Here is a 17022-nt window from a genome sequence, read left to right as displayed (position 1 = left end):
TTTTATTTTATTTTATTTTATTTTATTTTATTTTATTTTATTTTATTTTATTTTATTTTATTTTTCCCAAAGGGAGCCGTTGCTTCCGAAATTGCCTTTTCTTTTTCTCGCTGTTGAATGCTTGCTCATGTCCCGTCCCTTTTTTTTAACGCACTGATCATTTCTGCCCGTATCTCACCCAGCGCGGGCAAAACCCACCGAAAGGGGAATTGGGAGGAACTGGAAATGCACAAGGGCAATTTTTGATTTTCACGTCCCATTCAAAGACGGGTTTTATCACGCTGCTCCCACACCGCGCGTAGCGTGTGACGCTATTTCTATTTTAAAAAATCAAATTCACATCAAATAGCTTTTTGAGCCGGGACTCCCTGCTAACGGTCTGCTACGAATGTTGCTACTTGTTTTTCAGTCTGATGGTGTGTTTTATTTCATGTGGGCATTAACAATCTCTCCTCTGACCCCACTTTTATAGCTGACTCGATCACTTCTCCGTGATGGACCGCAACGTACTTTCTAACCGCTCAACCACCTGTACGGCAAACGAAGCGCGGGGGCCGCTGTGCCGCTCCCACAGGCACGGCGGGCCAGGCAGGACGTAGGGAAGCTTTACATTTCAGAGAAATCCCATCTCCAGTTCCTTTGTAATTTAACCGCTGTCCCTGCCAGGCTATTAACGGGGGGGGGAAAAAAACCCATATTTGCAATGTAATTTTTGCAACCAAGTCTGCAGCGTAATTTTTGCCACCAAACCTGCGATTTATTTTTTGCCACCAAATCTGTAATTTAATTTTTGCCACCAAATCCGCAATTTACTTTTTGCTTCTTGACCAGTTTTGGTGTTCTTTCTCCTGGCAGCCAGCGTGCCCTGCTTGGAGCGGCGTTACACCACTTCCCCCACCTGGGAATAGGCCCCCAGTTCTGGTTTGGGGCTTTGTTTTGCTTTGTTTTGTTTTGTTTTGTTTTGTTTTTTAAACCAGGCGCCTTTAAAGCCCTGCAATGAAATTTTGAAGTTGTCATCACTGGTTTTTTCACCCCTCGGATGAAAGAAAACAACAACAAACCCCTTGGGCAGAAGCGGCTCAATAAAAACCAAGGGGAGCGAAGGACGGGGAACAGATATTTCATGAGCGATTGGGTGCAGCTCCCCGGTACTGCGAACCCTGCTCAGCAACCAGCTCCCACCAGGGGGGAAAAAATAAAATGAAATCGATATTATTTTTGCCACTTACCAAACCTTGAAGCCCAGGTTGACTTCAGCCACCCCGAAGCCGTAGGTCCCGCGGACCGCTCCCCGCGCCAGGGAAACCCGGAGCATTTTATAGCGTGAAAGCTGGGGTGGTCCCCGCCCACAGGGTGCTGCCTGAAAATGAGTATTCATAAGCTTTTAGGGACTATGACAATGTAAAGCTTCCTCCGTGCTCCCCCAAGCCCCGGCTGCCACCCGCCCGTGTCGCAAGCACAGAGGATATTTTCTTCATTTTTGTTGACAGTAAACTTTTAAGGTGCAAATCCCATCTCCTTTTTGTTGCAGACAAGCTGAATGGTTTCCTCTGGCTTTGAAAGGTCACAATCACACTGCCCACCTTTTTGCATCGATTCTTTTTTTTTTTTCCTTTTTTTTTTTTTTTTTTTTCTGAAAAGCCTCCGAAACCAGAATGTTTCTGCAAAGAGTTTATCAAATTACATTTGGGGACAAAGAGCTAAAGTGCATTTTCTTGAAGGCTTGACAATTGGGGAGCCATCAAGGAAATGAAAAGAATGACAGAAAACCAAAGGCTTTTGTCAGATGGAGAAACGCCATCGAGAAAAGCCAGGGTTGGGGGCCTTTATTTTTGTTTTGGTTGGATTTCCTTTCGACTCTCTTTTCCCAGGTGTTAAAGTTGGGGCTGTGGGGAGGGCAGGGAAAGGCAAGGAGAAGCCATTTGGTTTGGGGGGGGGACTTAAACGGGGGATTTCTCCTCTCGTTTTTTTTTAACAAGATGCCAGTGTTTAAAAGAAAAATGAAGCCCCTTTAGAAATGTGAAGCTGCCGAGATAATGACTGCGATCTCTCTAAGACTGGATGGGAACAGGTGATATTTTTTTCTTCCTTTCTTGTTCCCATCTGTCCTTTGTTCAATATGAGACCGAAAAGAGACAGAAACGAGATCATTTTGATATTCCCCTTTTTGTGCATACACCTTCTCCCAAGGAAAAGAAACGCGGCTTGGTCCCGCTCCAGGCGTTATGAGAGAGGGTGGCTGCGGGGAGACACACAAATAAAATGAAAATAAAACCCCTCAACTCATTCTTTTACATCTCATAAAGCGAGGAGCGGGGTGTCTGGGGCCGCTTGTAACGGGCTGTCGGGGCTGAGCTCTGGATGGTCCCCCAGGAAGATGCTCCAGGGACACCCACGCGGCCCCTCAGGGTTATCCCACCCGCAGCCTTATTCCCATCCGCGCTCCATTTTCTTCCCCCAGGTGCCACCCCGCACTGCAACAGCGTTTTGCAGTTGCTCTCAGCCCCTTTCTACCTCCCCAAAAGCCGCCCCCGTCCCCCCATCCCTTCTTCAAAACTGAATGCCAGGGCAGTATCTCAGCGGCCAAACGCTTCGACGCCCCTTCGGAGCATCCCGAATTCTGGGCAGGCGTCCCCACGGAAGCCCCGCTCGGGGGCATCGGCGGGGGCTGCGCGCAGCAAGTTTTGAGCTTCTGTTGCTTGGTTTTGCTCAGTTAGGAACATTTTGCATGTTTTCTCCCCCCACTTCTGAAAATGGGAAGATTTGAGCTCCTCGCTGGGTCAAATAAGCGGGGATGCAACTGCCTTTCCCTGCAAGCCGGCAGTATTTTCTGTACGTTGTGAATAATCTCAGGTATCCAGAGCCTTTCCTTAAATGTCTCCCACTTTGAAATTTCTTTTCAAGAAGCAGAGATTCTTTTCCCGAGCGTCCTCCTTCTTTTAAAATTTCTTTCCTGCTTTCTGGATCGTCTCCTATTTTATCTTCCTTTCTAGTACCTCTGTAAAACATCGCCCTAAAAAAATCTGGTTTAAATGCCTTTCTGAAAACCCAACCCGCCAGCCCTGGCTGGTATTTATTCTCTTTTTCCTAACGAACTTCCTTTTTTATTCTGCTACCAGCAAACCCATTCTCCCAAATCTCAGCCCTTTTCGAAAACCATCTGCCTGGGTCTTCTGCGAGCAGCAGATAATTGCTCGAAAGGGTGGGCTGCGAAGGATTTTTGCATCATTGCAAGAATACAGCCACTATTCTTCTACATGCCATGCAGCCTTTTAGAAAATTAAAAAGGCATAACGAGAAACATCTTACCCTGCTCTGAAGGAAAATAAACTACGTTGAAGTTTCTCCGTTCATCTCAAAAGAGGATGCCAGGGTAATCCGAGACAGGGACCGGCTGGGAGGGAGGGAGCGAGGGGTACATGTCTGCATGTATATATTTTCAAGAGATGAGACTCTGAAGACGCTGCTGAAACACTATTTATATCCCAGACCTTTTAATACAAAGCACTGCTGAAAAGGCAGCTTCAAGGACACGCTGAGTGGGAATAATTCAAAGTTTGCTCAGGAACCTCTTTCCAAGACCAGATTTTCCTCACTGAAAACACCGGGTGCACGTGAAGGGTGCTGGGATTTGCACCGTTATCCTGGACTTTCACCCTTCTCTCCACGCTAAAGATTCCCACTAGCTCCCTTTCCCCTCCCTGCTCCTGCCCCCCTCTCCCAAACTCATCCAAAATCCTTTGGAAAAGAGTTAAAAAAATTCGTAGAAAGACAGCGCTGGAGACCATCAGCTTTTGCACGGCAGCTCGTGATTTCAAGGGCTGGAGCCGATGTGCACGTTAACCTACCCCTGGCGATGCCCTACTGCCGGCTCCCGTCGAAAGGTGTAGCAACAATGCATCCAGTACATTTACTGGTGAACACAAAAGCCGGGAAAAAAGGGGGGGGGGGGGGGGGGGGGGGGGGAGAAAAAGAAAAGAAAGAAAACAAAGCAAGACCCAAATGAAAAACACATCAAGCCTCAAACGAGAGGAAGTTCAGCGTGGGATTCATTGTCTCCCCGAGCGCCGAAACGAAGGGCTCGGCTTGTGCCGGGCACACACTGCCCTCCAGAGACAGGGCCCAGCAGCGGAGCGGGGCTCCCCACCGAGGAGATGCTTTCCTAAAGGACCCAAAAAAAACCCCTTTTCCCCTCCATACCTTTTTAAAATTTCTTTTCTTTTGGCTCAAACAGCCGAGGATGGCGGCCAGCTCCAGAGCTTGCCCACAGCTGGGGTGGTCAGGGTGTTTAGGGTGCACGTGCCCGGCGGTTGGGGCACCCAGAATTTAGGGCACCCAGCATTTAGAGCATCCAGCAGCCCCTGCACCCTCCCAGCCTGCAGCACCTGCATCCCTCCGGGCCAAGGAGCCTTAAACAGAGGGAAGATGCTCTGGGATGGGGCCACCCCTTCGCTGCAGAGTTATGGGTTGAAGCACCCAAGCACCCGCTGGTGGCACAGAGGGGGACCCCGGGAAACCCCGCTCGGGGGTCCTGGGTTTGCAACCTTCTCGAAAGCGGGTGTACATGGGTGCAGGATGGTGCCCCCGGGCCAAAGGATGGTTCTGGGAGCTCACCCAGCCTTGGAGACAAGAGGTGGCACCAAAAAGCGGGATAGGGGAGGGATGGGTGTCTGTTGTCATAGTCGGATAACACCAGGCCTGCGTCCCAGCTAGGCACAAGAGGTGGTTGATATTTGTTTCAAAAAGAGAAGGAAAAAAAAAAGCTATAAACCAGCTCTTTTTCCCCCATCAGAATTCAGCAATTTTCAATTTACCTTTTTTTTTTTGTAGCGAAGCGAGAAGAAGGGACGTCTTTCTTCTCTGCGTCCAGAAAATGAGGAGGAGGTTTGCGAGAGAGGAAAGGTATTGGGGAAGAGGAAGAAAACAGAATTTTTCAGAACAAGCCTTTCTAGTTTTGGGAAGTTTGGGGAAGTTTTCCACTTCCCTCAAGGACACGGGGAACGAAGCTGAAAGCTCCACGGCTCATTTTCTTCCAAAAATGCTTCATCCCCTTTCAAGCAGCACCAGTCTGAATCTTGCAAACTGCTTATGTGACCTTATGATTAAAAGGAAACACAACGACCCCTCTGAAACCCACAGAATAAATTGGTATTTCACTCGTGGATGAGGTGGGGTGATGCTGCCTCCGAGTATTTCTCTGTCTCCTGAAACAGGCACCGATGGTTTCTCTAGCCCATCTTCAGGATCGCTGAGTTACGAGGAGGTTTTCCCATTCTCCTTGCAGAATTCAGTTTTCTTTTAAGGAAAACTGCCTTAAAAGCAAAATCAATCCATGCTCCCGGTTAAAAATCAGGGAAAGAAATTCATATCCAATTTGAGCCGCATTCAGGTTTTCCGAGAAGGCAAACCCCATCTTCCTGCCTAAAATAGAGGGATTTATGATGGGAACAGAAATTAGTAGCTTCAGCAATAACTAGGTGCTTCGTGGGGTGCCCCGTCAGGCTGGTTTGGGGGTACTGGTGCAGGATAACTGGGAGGCATTGCCCCCCTTCTGCATCCTCTGCTCCTGTTCGCACGGCGGCGAGCAAATCCATAAATGAGTATTAAGTATCCAGGGTGACAAGGCCCCAGAAAAAAAAAACTTTTGCAAAGGGTTCTTCGAGGCCCGGGTGAAACCGTATCAAATCTCTGGAGCTGGCAAGCAGCGTGGGGAGGAAGTTGTTAACATTTTGGTGTGAGAAGGTACCTGCTCATCCTTTCAGCCTCCGCCGTGCCCCTCGCCATCCAAGCCGGGCACGTGAACAGTGACGGTTAAGAGCACAAAACCTTTGCACAAAACACCGCAGAGTGACCCAGCAGCTAAAAGCTCATTTGCATTCATTAACAGTCCCGAGCCAAGCTCAGAGCTGTTACCGCAGACCTGCTCCCCCTCCTCTCCATCCCCCGTCCCGTCCCCCTTACCTGCCCCGTGAAAGGTCCCTCTCTCCGGATGAAGCTCAAGGGATCATGCTGGGCCCGAGACCTATCAAGTGACAGAGAAAATAATTCGCTCTGAAAGAGGATGCATCCCCAGGGCCGGGCGCTGAGGCCTCGGAAGAGGCGGCTCCGCACCGATTCGGGAGGCTTTGCTCCGCCGGGAGAGGCGCGGAGGTGCCCAGGTGCTTCCAGCTGCTGCCCATGGAGCCGGGGAAGGGGGTGGCCATTCCCGGGATGAGGGGGGGGAATGCCCAGGGATTTTTTTTTCCCCCCGCTGCATCCTTCCCTGCCTTGTAATGGGCGATGGGGTTTAAACCTAGGAGAGATGAGGCATCTACATTGGCATGAGTTTAGCATGCAAAGAGCAAGTTTGTTTTCATCTGCCTCCTGTGGGCATCCCCTGTCTCCCTTGAGGGTCTCCAGGAGTGCCGAGATGCTCTCTGGGTCACCCTCCCGGGGTGTCTCCAGGAGAGGCTCTCCTCTCCCTCCAAGGGGACATCCCAGTAGCGTCCCAGCAAGCCCTCCTTAGCTCTTGGTAGAAACTCTGCACCCAAGGCCAGGAGGTTACCTTCAAGGTGAAATCAGTGCCCCCAAACCTCCTGCTTTTGGACCCCAATTAGGCACATCCTCCCGACCAGGAGAATGAGGAGGATCCCGATGAGGGATCATGGGCAGCGATGCTGCAGGCAGCTCAGGGGGACCGTGCCTGCGTGTGCTGTCACCGTCACGGCAGCCCCAAAGGATCCCGATGCACCGCCGGCCACGAGCGCCTCGTGTCTGCATCGCCAGCTCGCGATGTGGGTGTGCGGGGTTGCTGCAGGTGGTCCCCCCCCGGGCCGCGGCGGGCTCAGCACCGCGCAACGCTCACGTTGCACAACGCCGCGGCCCGGAGATGGGCTGCGACTTACAGGGACGGATCCCGGTGCTCAAAGCCGCTGTAGAATCTCCAGGGCGCTGGGACATCCTTCTCCGTCTCGCGTTGTCTACCTCTCGCGCTAGACGGTTCTCATTAAGCCCCGCAATTGATCTCCTGTCTTTAAAGGAAACAAGAAAGAAGGAACAAACCAAAAGGGATCCTCCTTCCTTCAGCCCAGGGGAACAAATCTGGCTTTAATTTCTTTTCCTTTTGTCATTCCAGTCGGGGATTTCACTTTAACGACGCTGCCTTCCCCATTCCTCCTCTTCTGCTCTTCGAGAAACAGGAAAGTAGCCCCTCTGCTTTCTATGTTTCCTCCCTTTGTTCTCCACGCCACTTCTCTGATTTATGAAAGGACTTTTCTCTCCCTCTATCATTCTTGGTGGGAGTCGAGGACCCCCAAAAAGCCGTGGTCCCCACCCTGGAGTTCAGAAGAGCCGCTCTGCGGCTTGCTCTGATGTTTCTGACTGGCACTAAATATTTCATCTCCGCTGGGAAGGTGCTGGAGGACCACACCTTTGGAGCTATCCTCTGGGAGGGGGCTTCGAATTTATGCTACTGAATGGCTTCGATTTCCAGTAATGGGAGAAAATCCACTCCAGCACCCAGTATAATTCATACCCAAACAGGTAGGAGGAGGTTGACAGACCGATCCACCAGGATTAACCTCTCCAGGAGGTTAAATCCTGCACGGAAGCGCTGTAGAAGACCTGGGAGAGATGGTAAAAATCACGTCCCTTCCCCGATCTGTGGGCAGACCCTCGCTGGCCCAAATCGCGGTGGTGCACATGGAAGGTGTGAGAAGGAGCCTGCCCTGCTCCGAGGGTGTGTGATGATAATACCAGGAAAAAAAGCAGGATTTAGAGGTTAAGGTGGGAAGGGGCACGGAGCCTTTTGAGCAGAAAATGAGACAAAAATATGTTTTTTCATTTGGCATATGCATCAAAAAGTTATTAAAAGGAAACAGTTAAATATCTCATTAATGAAGATGAATGATGCCTCAGATTTGTTTTTAAACAGCTCAAAGCAGTTTTTTTTCTGACCTCCCAAAGTGTGTGTGTGGAGGGGAATCTCAATGGCTTAAAATGTTCCTTTTTTTCTTTTTTTTTTTTTTTTTAAAGCAGCTTAAACTGATTTCAGTGCTGGAGCTGCTGCTGCACACCCTGGGAGGGAGAGATCAGGCTGGGACATGAGAAAATCAGTTTGCTGAGCGCAGAAACACACCAGGGATCTCGGGGGCTGCTCTGCAAATCCACACTCTCCATCACGCTATGACATGTTCATAGCTGGGACCGAAAAAGCTCCCTCCTGCTAGAAAGCACACGCGAGAGCCTGGGAAGAAACAGCTCCAGGGGATGAGGCATCTCATCCCCCTAAAATCACAGCTGGACCTTCCCCAGGCAGCAAGCTCCGGAGGATGCAGGTTGTCCCACCACTGCGGTCACCATCCCCATCCCATGGTCCAGGCGTCCCAGCCTGGGACAACAAGCCTTGTCCTGGGGACCGGGTCGGACGGGGTGTCCGCCTGAGCTCTCATTCACACGGTCAAACCCCCCGGCCGCCCCATGAATCCCAAGCCCAAAACACAAAGTATCCCAGCGCCTGCAAAGGCCAGAGATGGGAGGGAGCGGAGGGCAGGGGAGGAGCGTGTTTTCAGATTGGTTTTTGATACACAGCCTAAAATAAGGCACAGAGGAGCTTCTTTTAAGAATGATTGCATTAAAATAGCCCTCTCCATTACACAGACACTAATAGAGGCTCAGTGCATTATTTCTATCAAAGTGCAATTTGCATTTACAAAGGGCTCCTGGGAAGTGATGGATGGGGAAGGAATGGAGAAAGGCTTGTAAAGCCGAGCGTGCTCATCTTGGAGTAACTTTCAAGCACAAGGCGGTTTTTCTTACACCTTCCCCTCCAAAGAAACTCGTGACGTCTGCTTAAATGAACATTCAGGCTCTCGCCTTTCACCCCGCAGCCCATCAATAAAAGCCGGAGGAGCGGAGGAGAGGGGATATTCATTTATCTTCATTAGGACTCTGGCCAGCTCCTCTGATCACCACGTCGACGTCGCCGGGAAGAGAAAAAGCTACTGTTCCTTTCCCCGGCTTCCCTGCCTGCACACACACACCCCGCCACCGGCCTCGCAAGCATCTCGGGGTGGTGGGACCCCACTCAGCACCTGCCCTCAGCTGAGGGAAAAATGGGATTTTGGGAGTATTCCCCTTTTCTCTGCTCCTTTGCAGAAGCCGAGCTCCAGGAGAAGAGTGGGCAGCGAGAGGAGAGTGAAGGAAAAAGCAAATGAATGTCATGAGATACCCATCAGTGGAGGCAGATTAAAGAGGAGGGGAACCCTATTAGACAGGCAGAAGATGAAATGGATGATATCCGGCTTGAATATCTTAAAAGGGGTGATATCTGGTCTGAAAGCTCAGCCCCCATCACCAGTCTCTGCGTTACCTGCTTGCATTAGCTGTTTAGCAGCCCACTCCCACTTTGGACAAGGGGGATGATTTTGGGAGAGGCACTTCACCCTCCCTGCCCTGCTCGAGGTTTCCTCCCATGGACACGCTGAAAGACCCCCTCCTTCAAAGCCCTCTGCAAACCTTGCTGGGATGCTGAGGAAAGGAGCCACCCCCTGCTGTGCTCAGGGATGTCATGCAATCATCACTGGACACTCTCCCAGCTCTTCCCGTGAAGGATGCTCCTAGGAGCCAAGTACTGGCAGTCAAGTATTTATGGAGTGAACGGAGACCTCAGGTTCGGGCTCCACATCCCTCCTGAAACCCATCAGCAGCTCTCTGAAACGCCCTCCTGAAATGCAGCAGCAGCAGCTCTCCCAGCTCTCTCCCTGATCACCCAGAGACACTCAGTTCTTCTTTGACCCTTGATAAATTTTTGAGCCTTGGTGGCTTCCAGAGGCAACAAGGTCCACTGTCCAATAACACTTTGAAGAATAACCAGGGAGACCAGGCCTTTAAGAGATGGCAGATGTCAAATTTAACCTACCTTTTTGTACCGCCAAAGTAGAAGATTAAACTTTTAAAAACACTTTGCGTGTCTTTGTGCTGCCTGGTGTTCAATGTTTCTGTATTTAAGTTCTCATGGCATCCCTGGGGGTGGAGATCCAGAGCAAGAATATCACACCTAAAAAGAAATCTCTTCTTTCATCAGGTATTTCCTGCCTTTGTAAGTTTTCTTCCAAAGTCTATGAGAGCAGTCCTCCTGGCATCTAAAAGACATCATCTGAAATGGGAGGGAGCCCACGTGACAACGTGTTTCATGAGCTGGAGGAATCACTTTACAATGGGAAAGTCACATCGGGAGCCCACTGCTGGCAGTGGGTACGGTTCATCCCACCTACCTGGAGCTGTCCGCAAACGAGGCATCTGCTCCAGGCTCGCTCTCTTAAGTCCCCTGGTACTTTCAGAGACAGAGGCATCTCCTCCCAGGACTGGTGTTTCAGAGATGCAGGATCTGTTCTCCCAAGGAAGTGCCCCTGTCTTAGGATGGGATTAATCTCTCCCTGGAGGTGCCTCATGGCCTGGCATAGCCCCACTTCAGCAAGAGGAGAGAAGGCAATAGAAAGAAGATAAGGGGGGAAGAAGCATGGCTGATACGCTCTGGGGTGGTAAGTGTGATAGGAGACTGCAATACTCTCTGGTCTAGCAAGGACATTCACTGGCAAGACATTAAGATTCACGTCGTATGGGTTTCTTCTGGTTGAACATAAACATTTCACCCGGAAGCATCTGTTCAGCCTTCCTCTGTACTCAGAGTGATACAAGTCATCTCATCCTGACTTAGCCACCTAAAATCAGTCAGGTGAACCCTAGGCGGGAAGGTCTACTCTTATCCTTCAGCTCTAGAAAGATCCCAGGGATCTAAAGTTGGGTGAGATGAATCCGTCTCCCACGTTTAGATGAGAAAGCAGGATTCAGGGTCCTCATAGCACGGGCATCAACTTCCCAAGAGCAGCGAGGGAATTGGGTGGGTATTATTTCTTCTCACCAGTTTTCAGGGCATTTTTATCAGATTTTTTTCTCCCTTGCTTTTGCTTGGGGGGGTCCTAAGCCACACGCTAGGCACCAGCCCCAGCAGAGAGGTGACCCAAAGCGTGGAGCAAGGGGTGATCCTTTCCCTTGCGGGCCCTGGCTACAGCTGGGTGACCCGAGGAGGACCAGCCCTTGCTCTGCCCACCATGAGAATCACCACGGTCCCCTCTGCCCCACCATCCCATCTCACACCTCAGCCTTGTTCACCACCAGCAAAAACGCCCTGGAAAGAAAAAAACAAGAACACAGCTTGTGACCGCTGGGCACTAAAGATGATGGATTGAAGAGCAGTATTGCTCTCACAGCGTTTTACAGGTTTCCCCAACAGCAGCTTCTCTGCTTCACAGGTAATTATTGCCTCTATTTTCTCTCTGTTTTATGGGATTAACGACCATATCACCTCTGCCCTTCCTAACCTATCGTTCTGCCTGACAACCACCCTTTTTGCCTAATTGCCCAACCGACATCATTAAGTCACACTCAGTCATCCTCGGCCAGGACTTGGCTTGAAGCGTGCTCTACTCTGGACCCACAGAAAAGTTCACATGCCTGAAAACGTGTCCAACTCCACTCACAGAAGATACTTGCAGAAAATACTGCTTTTACCTAAAGCCCCACCTCAGAGCTTCAGAAACAGGACAGAGCAAACCAATTCCCTTCTCTCACAGCTCATCTGCCTTGCGATCGGAGATGGCTCGAGCATCTCTCTGCTTCGCAAAGTCCTGCAGGAGAGATGAGGACACAGCACGCACTCTTTTCACAGAAACAAGGAGTTTTGCAGCTGTGCGTGCTACAAGGAAGGAGGGATGATGGAGAGAAATACAAGGATGCACAGCTACTTCCATGCTAGCCATTGCTCAACACATCTGAAGACTTACTCTTGTTTGCTGCCTTCCCTCCCACCTCAGCTCAGAGCAGTCCAGTTCTGTCAAGCCATAGCAGCTTTCCCCTCCCAGCCCCAAGCAGCATTATTTTGTTGCTTTTCTTTTCCTGTTTGCCAATGGAGGAGCGTGTTTGAACAAGGCATTTGCTTTGCAGACAACGCATAAAGAGCTGAGAGTAGCTATCTGACCAAGAGTGACCTTCAGCCTCGTGTTCAAGCTCATGCTGGCAGCCCCAGCAACCTCCCCAAGTATGGTGCATCTCCATGCCAGCGTGGCTGCACCTTGCTCAGAAAACCAACGTGCTCTGTGGTGGCCCTCTGCGTGCCACGCAACTTCTAGGCGAGTTCTCCACATCCCATGCTTAGCTCCTGCTGCCTTATGGGCGAGCATAGTCATGGGCAAAGCAGCAGGTAGGAGCAAATTCCTCCTTGTTCTACCTCCTGGGATATTTCCTAGTCTATGGAGGTCTTCAGCTCATGCTAACCTACACTTGGTCAGCTGATAGCTCTCCATTGCATTGATTACACGGACTAGATCTTTAAGGCAAGTCTCAGTTGCCCACACAGGGGTACAAAGTGGTGTTTGAGGTGCTCGGGGTATCCAAGTTGCCCATACGGAGCTGATGGTAAGAGCTCAGCACCCCTGGGAGAATTGCACCCTCCTCGAACCACAACTGGAGGCCAGGTGGGCTTCTCAGGTCTCTAAAACTGGCACTGGTCTCTGAGATGTCTGCAACTGAATTTCACATTTACATTTAGGTGTGGGAGTCTGGGAGCTGAACCTTGCCCAGTGCCCAGCCGGAGCCCATTTACCAGGCATGGGCGAAAACCCTCATTTATATCACTGCGATAAGGCTGGAAGGACCTCAAAGGCAATCTCATTCAGGGAGCCCCAGATTTCACGAGCGGTGCAGTAAACTGTTTAGTTTCTAATTTTGTGAAAGAAAAATGCATGTTGGGGGAGACTCAAGGGAAGAGGGGGTGATGACGCTACTGTGTCTGCAGCAGCGAAACTGCTTTAAGAGTCCCTGTTCCCAGCTGGCTTGGCCACAGGATCATTGAAAAGATCTGGGTTTGAACAAACAAGAAAGAAAACCCTGACAGCAGTGTTTAAAACCACCCTGTTACCGGATTGTTTCGACAACTCAGCTTGCATCCTTGCTACCGACGAGGCAGCAGCTCCCACCACCTCCCGACCCCGAAGCTGGGGGCACCTGAGCTGCCTCCTCCCCGTGCTGCTCCGCAGTGCTGAGCACGATCCAAAAATCTCTCCAGATGCATTTTTCTGGCATGGCGTGGCACGGCGTGGCATTCAGCCCATTGCTGACCCCAGATCTGTGCAGGGCTCCTTGTGCAGCATCTGCTCCAGCAGAAACCACTCCCGACACACGTTGGTCCTCCCTCTTCTCAAACCTCCACGGACAGAGACGTTGCCTCGCCGCAGCCCCCAACACAAATGCCTGTCCTCACCACTGAAAAATGTTCTTCCTAACTTCAACCTCTCTGGATGTAATTTAAGCCAATTACCTCCTGTCCCATTCCTGGTGAACACAGACAACAGTTCGTTCCCTTCCTCTTTGCAGAAGCCTGTTACATATTTGTACGCTGTTATAAAGTTTTCCTAAACTGAACAACGGCAAGCCCTTTGATCTTCCTTCCTTGGCCATGATTTCCAGTCCTCTGGTCTCTTTCGCAGCCCAACTCCGGACTGTCTCCAACCAGTCTGTGTCCTTCCAGCACTGCAGCCCACAAATTCGGGCTCAGAGGTCTCAGTAGCACCAAGCTGGAGAGGGAGACTGGATGCTTGGACCATGCCCAGCAGAACTGAGCTCACACCTTCCCTCTGCCATCATTTTTTGACGAGGAAAATGGTTTCCCTGAGCATCAGTTCTCCCTGGCTCTACCTGGGCACAGCATTACCCCAGATGCAGACACACTCAGCTTTCCTTGGGTGCCATTTCCCCAGCAGGGTGGGGAGAGCAGCTGTAAAACAATATTTAGAAGGGAGCCAAGCAACTAGGTGTGTCTCAGAAAGCCCAAGACCTACTTTAGTCATCGGCTTATCTATCTGGGAAAGGGGTCGGGGTGACTCCGGGGTTAAGGATGTCCCACGTTACCTTCACCTGCTTTCTACAGTCCTTGGGAGAAAAGAATAATAGAAGATTGTCCACTAGATGACTAGAAAAACAAATAAAAATATAACAAGCCAAAAAGCAAGAAGTCAGTCCCCTCTGCACCGGGGAACTTCCTCATCGAAATTCCAGCATGCAAATCTCTCCCGCCCGTCCCACCTGCCCGGTGGGATCAAAAATGCCAGGGATCAAAAATGCCAGATCAAAAGTGCCAGGGAAGCACGAGGGTTTTACGAGGTGCACGGCACAAGGAGAGGAGGAGCAGGCAGCTCAGGCGGCCTCGGATGGCGACGGAGATTTCTCCGGTGCCAGTTGACACATGCCCTGCTGCGTCCCAGTTTCAGGGGGAAAACAGCTTTCCCAGGAGGGGTGGGAGGCACGGCAGGAGCCGACTGTGTCTCGCCAGCTAGGTGGAAAGGCGAGGGCTTCTTGTCTCTGCCGCCAGGAATTAGGCCTTTCCTGGTGACAATACCAGCTGCCGCAGACAGCAAAAAATCAGCATTCCGGCAAAAAAAGAAAATTAGAAATGACGCTACTGTAAATTAATATGAATGTTTGCAATTACAATTAATTACTATCACTTAGGTATTCACAGCTGCATGTTTGGTAACTATCAAGCTGTAAAGACTTGAGCTGTAGGTTTGTTAAATGAGAGTCTGGTTGACCATGTCTGCGCTGCAGAAGGTCAACTGCACCGGCGCGGTGGACGTGTCTGGGACCATCCTCCAGCCCCGAGGCCATCTGGCAGGGACAAGCCTTTGCCCACTGAATTGACCTCCCCTACCTGCCAAAACAGGGTGGCCACATCCAACCTGCCGATTGGGAAGGGTCTGGGGCCACGCACACTCCCGAACCATGCCTGAGAATTACCTGGGCGAGTGCTAATAATTTAACAGCGAGGATAATTGGTGTCTGAACCCTGGAACTGTTTAATTTGCTGGTATAGACACAGCCTCAGGGCTTTCGCCGTAGCCCTATCCCAGGAAAGCGTCCCAGAGGCTGAAAACCATTCAAGCAGGTGTGAAATGTTTTCCTGGGTTAGGACTAAGAGTTTGGTCTTAAGCTGAAGGGAAACCTTGCCCTGGTAACCCCAAAAGGCCAGTCCTGACATATATTGTGCTTCAGTGTCCAACACCGGGCTGGGTTTTGTCTGCTCCTTCCAGCACCTTGGGGCCAAACCCCAGAGAGATGCTATCTAACCCCTGCATACCACCACAGGCGTGCACGAGCCCTGGGCTGGTCCGCCTGCAGACAAAGCTTGCAAACGTCTTCAGAACACTGGAGCCAGGCAAGAAAACTGCGACTTCACCACTCCCAGGGTCTGGATGTGCAGGATCATCCCCAGGACTGCTTGTTCGTAGGGATTTTCTGCCTGTGTAGCTCACCACAGTGAAGCTTTCGATGTCAAGATGTCCAGGACGTGACCTTGAAGGCTATGTGTAGCCCAGTCTGCCCTTGGGGGTGAGCTGGCTTTGCATCCCTTCCGCCAAGTTGACAGTGGAGTTGTCGTCTCCCAAGCAATGCTGGAGAAGGGTGATTTCTGGCCGAAGCAGAAACTAGTGACAGTGTGTGGCTGTGCTGATGAGCTGCTCGATTTCTCCTGGGTCCGCTGGTGAGATGAAACAGCTCAGGAGGGTGGGAAGTCAAACCTCGCTGCAGCCCTGCAGCGCTGGAGCCATCGCTTCCTGGGAAGCCGGTGGTTCCTGCGGAGAACGAAGGGCCTCCTGACCGATGCTGCTCACGTCACTTCTGCACACCAAGGGCTTGCTCCACACTGCACCGCGGCTCTGGGGGACTTTTGACCAGGTCCTTAGCAACAAAATACAGGACGCAGGTCTGCGTCACCCCTCTGTCTGCACTCACCCTTTAACCTGGTAACACCCTCATGCTTCTGACAGCATATGCAACCTGAAGCCCAGCTGTGCTATTGCAACCTCCTACCTGTAAATGCTGTTGGGATCACTCCCTCCACCACCTGCTTTGCGATTAACGAAGTATTCTCGGCCACTTCAACCATGAAGTAGCCAAAGGGATCTGAACCCATACGCCAGGTACAAAGATGCTTCGATTGTCTCGCCAGCCCCATGCCGGGCATGTTTTGCCCATCAAGCAACAAGACTCCCAACCAGTCCCACCAAGGAAGTTAATTCTCCAGCCAAGTTTTGCATCTCTTAAGCAATTGCCTTTCCATAGCAAGGAAGGAAGATTCCTTGGAGCAGGATCTCTCTCGGTGGGACACGACAGACTGTGATGGGACAGGGAGGATGGTACTGAGTATTACAGACATGCAGTGAATGCTTAGCTCAGGGCCTCAGGCTGTTGCACCACGCTCTGCTCCACCTCCTGTCAATGGTCTGATGCAAAACCACATTTTTCCGACCGCAGTGACTGCAGGCTACTTATATCCTGCCCTCAGCCCTCTGAGCAGGTGGACGTAAGTGGACACATCCCAGGCTGTACCTAGAAAGAGGTGCACATGAGAGCTGGAGGGGTTTCACAGCACAAGCTGCGATGCTGAGGCCAGAAGCAAGTGCTCAACAGATAAACTAGGGATTTCCACCTAGTTTAGCCACGGTTTCAATAGAAGCCAATCCAGGCGCACCCTGCCAGCAGCTGCTTCAGGCTCTTCACATAGCTTTCTGCTTTCTCATAAGCCAGTGGAGCCGAGGGCAGCTGAGGTCAGGAAAGGACCCAGCCAAGATAAAGTTACGCTCGTATCTCAACCCCTGGGGAACGTTAGCCAGGGTCTTCCTCTTTACAGCCCATTGGTATGTGTCTAATACCCACCAAAAGCAAATTTGGACAATAAATATTAGGTTCCCAGTGATCTCTCCCTTATAAAGCAAATCTCACTGCCTCAAAAAGCCCCAAAGCTGTGCTGCAGTGAGCAGGGGAAGCCGTAGCTTCAGGTGGGGCTGGCGGTGCTGAGGGAGGAGCACCCACTGCTGGAGGCACTGCCAGCTGGCCTTGCAGAGGGTCCGTCCCTCAGCATGGGCAATATTAAGGATATTCACCTGAAGGACACTTTTCCCCTCTTCTGTGGGTTTCTTCTAATCTGAATCA

General features: G+C 51.0%; 1 protein-coding gene across 1 annotated transcript in view; it reads right to left on the bottom strand.

Moving 5' to 3' along the window:
* The window catches only part of LOC103914285 (cytochrome P450 26B1), a 40831-nt gene extending 24786 nt beyond the window's left edge, over positions 1 to 16045 (bottom strand). Inside the window, 1 exon segment of the mRNA XM_009320897.1 lies at positions 15901 to 16045. Within this exon segment, the coding sequence (XP_009319172.1) occupies positions 15901 to 16045 (145 nt within the window).
* Positions 16046 to 17022: the final 977 nt, after the last annotated feature.

This window comes from Pygoscelis adeliae, unplaced genomic scaffold, assembly GCF_000699105.1.
Source record: "Pygoscelis adeliae isolate BGI_AS28 unplaced genomic scaffold, ASM69910v1 Scaffold273, whole genome shotgun sequence".
In the NCBI taxonomy this organism is placed as follows: Eukaryota; Metazoa; Chordata; class Aves; order Sphenisciformes; family Spheniscidae; genus Pygoscelis; species Pygoscelis adeliae.
The sequence above is the reverse complement of the archived record's forward strand: the minus strand, read 5'-3'. Positions and strand labels throughout refer to the sequence as shown.